We start from the raw sequence: 8,131 nt of genomic DNA, 5'->3' as shown, positions 1-8,131 counted from the left end.
TTGTACACCATAAAAATTGATGTTTCAATTAAAAAATATTAGAGAATTTTTAATGAATAAAAATAAAATAATATTTATTTATTATTATACAGTTAAATTGTATATTTTAAAATTAATATGTAAATCTTTTCTAATTAGTATTTTAGGATACAAAATAAAATATTTAAAACGTTATTTTAATTGACTTGTTATCATATTTTGTTTTTGCAAAAATAAGATGTATAAATATAATGATGAACTTGATTATCTTAAGTAAAAAATATATGTATTAATTTTATTTTTAATTAATTTCTTACAATTAATTAATTAAAGTTAATATTTTTTTTATTAAATAGGAAATTTAAAAAATGTCATTAAACTATTATATATTAAACTGAATCTTTTGCAACTAATACATACATAATAAAAACATCAATAAAATAGCTATACTGAAATATTAACTAGGTACATGAAAATATATTTGAATTTGATCTTAAAATTATAGTATTTAAAAAAAACTTATTTGAGAATGGTATTTGATTTTATTGTTTTAAATATATAAAATATTATTTGCTCTTATATATATTATATATAGTCAAAATGAAAAATTTGTATATAATCTTTTAAATATAAAGTTTAATTTAGGATACAAAATAAACCTAATTAGAATATTGTTTATTGATTTCTCTAATTATAATAATATATATTATTTTTATCTTATCATTAGTATGGTTTATATTCAAAACAATATTCTTAAATAAAGTAAAAATATATATTTAGTGCCAAAAATAACTATATCCCTCTTTATAAATATGATTTCTTTCATTATTATTCTTCACCATCAACCATCAACCATCAACCATCAACCATCAACCATCAGTTAACTTTATTAATTTTGTTACAATGTTTAAACGTTCTACTTATGAGGTAATATTCTTATTTAAGTTTATTTATTTTATTAAGATATTTTATTTATTATTGTTATTGTAATTGTTAATATCAAAAGGCTATCTATACACTGGACCCTGCCAAGAACAATGAAACACTTAAGGCTGCACTGTTAAGTCTCGATGGTAAATTCCTATACTAAAATCTTTTAAAAATATATTTTTTTGTAATAAAACCGTAATGATATTTGTTTGTGCAGAGGTGTACGATGTCAAAATTTTGGATGACAAGCGGCGCATAATAATAACGGCGAAGATGAAACCGGAAGAGATGATAAGATACATGCAGACGTATTTGGATATAAATGCACACTGTGAGTCTTCTTTGAAGATCAAGTCATCCAAATCCAAATCCATGTCCAAATCCAAGGGTGCTTCTTCTTCCTCTGCTGGCGGCGCAAATGAAGAAGAAGACTTCTTCGATCCTCTCCCACCTCCCCGTCCTCCTCCATCTGCTGTATATGAACAACGTCCTGTTGATTTTCCAATTGGCCCAAATGACCAATTTATTTCGGTGCAGTATCCCCCATATAACAACAACAACACTAATTATGATCAACATCAATATGCCTCTGGAAATAACTATCCGAATCCATACCTTGATTATAATAACAATCAGCCTCCTCAGTATTCTTCTTCTTCTTCTGATTATTATAATAACAATCAGCCTCCTCAGTATTCTTCTTCTTCTGATTATTATAATAATTATAATCAGCCTCAGTATTCTTCTTCTTCTGATTATAATAACAATCAACCAGCTCAGTATTCTTCTTCTGCTGATAATTATAATAACAATCAACCAGCTCAGTATTCTTCTTCTTCTGATTATAATTACCAGCAGCCACCATCGACTGGGGGAAATCAGATGCCATATAACAACAATAACATGGGTGGTCACGGCGGCAGTGGCAGTGGCAGTGGCGGCGGCTATAACAATAATGATCAGAATCCAGATGGTTGCTTCATTATGTGATCATCTTCATCATCATAAATTTACTTCATTTGGTTTTTATTTTCCTTTATTTAATTAATTAGATGCATGCATGCATGCATGAACAACTTCATTTTGAATTTCAAACTTTATTTAATATCATGTTATGTTTAATAATACATTTAAAAATATATATTTATTATTTTTTTATTTATTAAAAAATAAAAATTTAATATTCAAGTATTTTGTGTAAAAAATATATAGAGAATAATATAAATTAAAATAAATAATATTTAGTATATATTTAAAATATTTCAAAATATAATATTAAATATAGTTTTTAGTTTTATTATTTGAATATATATATTATCTATTTATTATATTTTATAGATTTTTGTATGCGTATATATCAAAATAATTATAATTTTAAAATAATAAAAGTAAATGAAAAAAATATTAGGTTAAATATATGTTTTTTTATTAAAAAATTTATTTTAAAAAATAATAATATTAGTTACCTTAAATATTAAGAATATATACATCCTCACTTTTCAAACATTTTTATTAAATATTACCATAGGTAAATCAACCAATATCATTTTAAAAAATGTACCTCTCATAATATTTATTTTTAGCTCACTTTTGCAAAATTTTAATATCTCAAAAATTATAATTAATATATATATATATAAATTAATATAAAAATTATGTAATAATTTATATTTTATTTTATATTCTTAATAAATTATAAAAGATTATTTTAAGTATATAATATTTTATTTTGTTTATTATTATAATAAATAAATCTAAAATATTAATTTTTTCAAGTTTAAATAATGTTTTAATATATATAGATAGAGGAGAGAGAAGGGAAATTTGATGAAATGGCCCCCATAACAGGGGAAATTCCAAAAAGGGCCCTCGCCTACTAAAGTTGGCAAAAAAGGCCCTTTTGCCCTGCGAAATGTCGGAAATACCCCTTCGGCGCCATTTCTTACGCTCATAGACGCGAATTACCAATCACGCGATTTAATCTAAATCGCGTGAGTTCATCACCGCGATTTAGATGAAACGCGTGATTGGTAATTCGCGTTTTTAAATGTACGTGAATTACCAGCCACGCGTTTCTTCTAAATCGCGGTGATGAACTCACGCGATTCAGATTAAATCGCGTGATTGGTAATTCGCGTCTTTAGTCGTATATATAATTTTTCGGCCCTAATTTTAAACAAAACCACCCCGATTCTCCCTCCCACTCCGACTTCCAAAACCACGTCTTCTCAACTGCCGACTTCCTTCAACATCAATCAAGATCATCGTTCACTCAACATCGTTCCTCGTTCAACGTCATCGACTTTCCACTCTATTCGACATCATCGTCTTTTTCCGCCGTCTATTCGACATATTCCGGTAAGTTTAGGCTTTCAGTGTTAGGGTTTAGGGTTTAGAAGTGTATTATGCCGTCTATATTGATTTATATTGATGTATTTAGGGTTTAGGGTTTGGTTCTCGTTTCGTTGATGTGTGTAAATGCTTTTAGTGTGTATATGACGAGTATTGTATGAATGTTCTTATTCTGCATGCATGCATTTCACGCTTATTCATTCATTTCTCGTTTAAGAAATGACATTTCCGTGTTTGTTATGTTCTTGTGAAGAAATGGTATTTCTGTGTTTTCTTTGACTGTGTAGGCTTAGGGTTTATCTGTTTTGTTGCTTTACTGCTTCATTTTCGTCTGTTCTTATTCTGCTTTACTGCTTTACGTTTAATAGAATGCCAATGAGACAGGATGAGTTGTTGATCTAAGAAATGACACATCATATGCTTAATGTCTTTAGAACTGTCCATTACTGCACCTTAATGTATTACTGCACCTTTACTGCACCTTAATCTATTAAGAAATTTGCAAGCATTTCTCAATGGTTAATTCGATTTGCTTATTCCCATCTTCTTCCTTGTTTTGTAGATGGAGTCCACTACATCTATTAAGAAATTTGCAAGCATTTCTCAATGGTTAATTCGATTTGCTTATTCCCATCTTCTTCCTTGTTTTGTAGATGGAGTCCACTACAATACCCGAGTTTGCTGGGAGGGTATCCTGGAAAACCAATATGGGAAATATTGCTGCCAAGTTTGCCAAGATGAATCTAACTGAAAGGGTAGAGGAAACCCAATTCAGATTCTTATTCAAAGGGCACCCGTTACTGCGTTTCTCAGGAATGATTATACACCACATGCTCCTCAGGAAGTCCAGCTCAAATTCTATGGAGATGAAGTTCCTTGTGAATGGAGAAGAGCTGTGCTTCGGGATGAGGGAGTTTGCATTGGTTACAGGTCTCAATTTTGGGAGATTCCCTACTGAGCAAACAATTTTCAACCAGGTTGAAGAATCTCCAACTTTGGTTCTTAAATATTTTAAACGTATTCCACTTATTAGAATAGGAGACCTTCATTCAAAATTCATGTCCTGCTCTGATAGGGAAGATGCATGGAAATTGGGGCTGGTATACCTTGTTTCCCATTATCTCTTTGCCCTTGACCCGAGGAGGATAATAAATATGAAACTCTTCAGCATGGTCGATGACATCGACACCTTCCTCAATTTTCCATGGGGAAAGGTGGCCTTTAGAGCAACCATGAAGGGTTTGACCAGAGACCTTGATCGCTACAGGAAGCTGTATCTGCAGAAGAAGGATGCCGCCTCGGGGAAGAAGAACAAAGACAAAGACAAAGATGTCGATGTTTCTTATACCGTATATGGGTTCGCACTAGCCTTACAAGTGTGGACTTATGAGGTGATCCAAACGTTTGTCCCCAATCTTGTAATTAAAACGACGCTTCAAACTGAAGAGCCTGTCTGCCCAAGAATAATACAGTACAAATCAAAGAGGAAGAGCACTGCCTCTGATCTTCACACTGCCCTGCAAGGCACGATTGTTAAGAAAATGGAATTGTCTGAAGAAGAGAAGATCTTATATGCTGGGGATGACTTTGAAGATATGGGAGGTAATGTTTATGATGTCTTTTTTGATCTTGACTGCAGAAAGAGGAAATTTGGAGATATTGACGATGGAGTTCCTCATAAAAAAACTGTCATGAGGAAGAAAAGACAAATTACTCCAGCCAAAGCCAAACCTTCCACAAGAAGAAGAACCCGCAACCCTACCCCCAGCACCAGCACCAGCACCAGCAGCTCTTATTCTGTCGAGAGCGCCACGAGTAGAAAAGACGAAGAAGAAGAAGAAGACGAAGACGAAGAATCCTCTCCCCCAACTCCAACAGCAACAACTCCCCACGATAGATGTAGATTGGATCAACTTTCGAAGGAGCTAAATGAATTCAAAACTGTAATGAGAAACGAAATGACTCTCTTCAAAACTGAAATGAGAAATGAAATAAGTCTCATCAAAACCGAAATGAGAGATGACATAATTCTCATTAAACGGATGTTAAAGCAACTACAGCAAGGGGAGAAAAAGAAGGAGAATGAAGAAGAAAAGGACGAGGGGGATTTTGAGGTGAACACTGAGGACAATGATGTGGTGATTTTGGAGAAAGACAATGCTGTGCTTGTGGAGGAGAATGAAGTTGAGGTATGTATTTCTTGTATTTCCTTGAATTTGGATAATTGGTGCATTTCTTGCATTTCGACTAATTGAAGGCTTTTCTGTTTATTGTAGGATGGACAAGAGGAAGACAATGATGTGCTGATTTTGGAGAAAGACAATGTTGGGCTTGTGGAGGATAATGAAGTTGAGGTATGTATTTCTTGCATTTCCTTGCATTTGTATAATTGGTGCATTTCTTGCATTTCGACTTATTGAAGGCTTTTCTGTTTATTGTAGGATGGACAGGAGGAAGACAATGCTGGGCTTGTGGAGAAAAATAATGTTGAGGAGGACAATGAAAATGAAGAGAAGACAGTTGAAGATGGTGTTAAAAATACTGAGGTATGCATTTCTTGCATTTGGTGCAATTCGCGCACTTTTCCTAATTCTTGCATTTGGACTAATTGAAGGGCTTTTCTGTTTATTGTAGGATGGACAGGAAAAAGACATTGTTGGGCTCTTGGAGAAAACCACTGTTGGGGAGGACAATGAAAATGAAGAGCAGACAGTTGAATATGGGGAAAAAAATTTCGAGGTATGCATTTCTTGCATTTGGTGCAATTCGCGCACTTTTCCTATTTCTTGCATTTGGACTAATTGAAGGGTTTTTCTGGTTTTTGTAGGATGGGCCGTTGTTGGAGATGGAGAATGTTGGGAATTTGGAGGAGAAGACAGTTGAAGATGGGCAAAAAAATTTCGAGGTATGCATTTCTTGCATTTGGTGCAATTCGCGCACTTTTCCTATTTCTTGCATTTGGACTAATTGAAGTGCTTTTCTGGTTTTTGTAGGATGGGCTTTTGATGGAGATGGAGAAGACAGTTCAAGATGGGGAAAAAAATTTCGAGGTATGCATTTCTTGCATTTGGTGCAATTCGCGCACTTTGCCTATTTCTTGCTTTTGAACTAATTGAAGGGCTTTTGCCTATTTCTTGATTTTGTTGCTGACTCGGTTGATCCAGAAAAACCAGAAGGCCATACTTTCGATCAAGTCATTTACCACTACTACTGGGGTAGAGAAGATAAACATATGCCCGGTTGGAGCAGTGTTGATGTTATTTACTTCCCCCTCAACCTCAACAACCTACACTGGGTACTGTGTGTTATTCGATTGCAAGAATGGAGAATTGATGTTTATGATTGCGATCAGACAATTTTCAATGATGAAGAATTCGGAAAATACATGAAAGCCATTTGTGAGATGTTGCCGCCCTTCCTTTATAAAGCAATGTCTGAAGTTGAAATGGCCAGGTATCCTAACATGATAAATGAAACTTTTAGATTTCAGAGAATCCCACACCCTGAAGTACCAAAAGCAGAATGGAGTGGGGACTGTGGCGTTTTTGTATTAATGTATTTAGAGTACCTGACTGCTAAACTTGGTCTAGAAAATTGCATATCAAAGAATATGCAAGTATATAGAGAAAAGTGGGCAGTCAGGTTGTACCACCAGATTTTAGAGCCATGAAGTTGTAAACACTGAATTATTGTTGTATATTGTTTTGTAAACACTGAATTATTGTTGTAACATGTTTTGTAAACACTGAATTATTGTTGTATATTGTTTTGTAAACACTGAATTATTTCACGTGTATTGTAATATAATTCACGTGGTAATAGGTATCATAAAATTCACGTGTTTATATAATTCACGTGGTTGTAATAGGTATCATAAAATTCACGTGTATTGTAATATAATTCACGTGAATTATATAAACACGTGTATTACGTGTATTATGTTCTGGAATATCCCAATATAATTCACGTGGTTGTAATATAATTCCCGTGTATTGTAATACGCGTGATTCATAACTCACGTGTATTACAATATGACTCACGCGTATTGTAATATTACAATACACGTGAATTATATTACAATACACGTGAATTAGCATTGTGCAATATATATGCGTGAGTCACTCACTGTATGGCCAACCTGTATGGAAATATCTGTATACAACTTTCAATCACCATACAATATTCGAAAACCAACAACAATCAATCAGCATACAATATTCGAAAACCAACAACAATAATCAGTATACAATATTCAAAATTGCACAGACAATATTCATGTTTGTGGCTGAGATGATGGCGGCTGAGATGATGATGCTCTTGCAGCTCTTGCAGTAGAGGGTGCAGGCATTACTGATTTGCATGTTGCCCTGTTGTGACCCTGACCACCACATGAGCTACATCTTCTCGGCACCTTACGAATTTCACCTTGGGATGACCTACGCTTTGTTTGAGGACGCCCTTTCTTAACCTTAACAGGTGGTTTAAGGCACACTCGTTGCTTGATATGTTCTGGAATATCCCAATACTCTTCATGACAAACTGGATATATTGTTTCCGCGTAAGCATTGACCCACATTTCACTTGAGTAATACCTGAAACATAACAATTGAACATGTGAGAAATAAAGTTAGTTAGATAAATTCAATAGCAAATAATCTAAAGTAAACCTTGAGCAGAACTCATAGGCATCCAATCTATGGGTACGGGAAGCAGCCAGGGCATGAGTGCAAGGAAGACCAGATACATCAAATACCCTACAACTACAACTCATTCCTCTCAAGTCAACTTTATAATCAGATTCACCGTCATGGACATAAAACTCGAAACGGTTAAGTGGATGAACGTTATATAATCTGGCATTCTCAGCTTG

At 33.6% G+C, this 8,131-nt stretch overlaps 1 protein-coding gene across 1 annotated transcript; it reads left to right on the top strand.

The window, feature by feature from the left end:
• Positions 1-882: 882 nt before the first annotated feature.
• On the top strand, positions 883-1,899 carry LOC124911731 (TBC1 domain family member 5 homolog A-like). The gene is made up of 3 exons (XM_047452242.1): positions 883-906; positions 986-1,052; positions 1,127-1,899. The coding sequence occupies exons 1-3, from the start codon at positions 883-885 to the stop codon at positions 1,897-1,899; spliced, it is 864 nt and encodes a 287-aa protein (XP_047308198.1).
• The last annotated feature ends 6,232 nt before the right edge of the window (positions 1,900-8,131 follow it).

The sequence above is a fragment of the Impatiens glandulifera genome, chromosome 1 (assembly GCF_907164915.1).
Source record: "Impatiens glandulifera chromosome 1, dImpGla2.1, whole genome shotgun sequence".
Taxonomy (NCBI): Eukaryota; Viridiplantae; Streptophyta; class Magnoliopsida; order Ericales; family Balsaminaceae; genus Impatiens; species Impatiens glandulifera.
Note: the sequence above shows the minus strand (reverse complement) of the source record. Positions and strands in the feature narration are given on the sequence as shown.

Coding starts and splice junctions, on each gene's coding strand:
- LOC124911731 (XM_047452242.1), top strand. CDS start 883: ATGTTTAAACGTTCTACTTATGAG. Junction 907..985: donor TTAAACGTTCTACTTATGAG/GTAATATTCTTA, acceptor TAATATCAAAAG/GCTATCTATACACTGGACCC. Junction 1,053..1,126: donor TGCACTGTTAAGTCTCGATG/GTAAATTCCTAT, acceptor TTGTTTGTGCAG/AGGTGTACGATGTCAAAATT.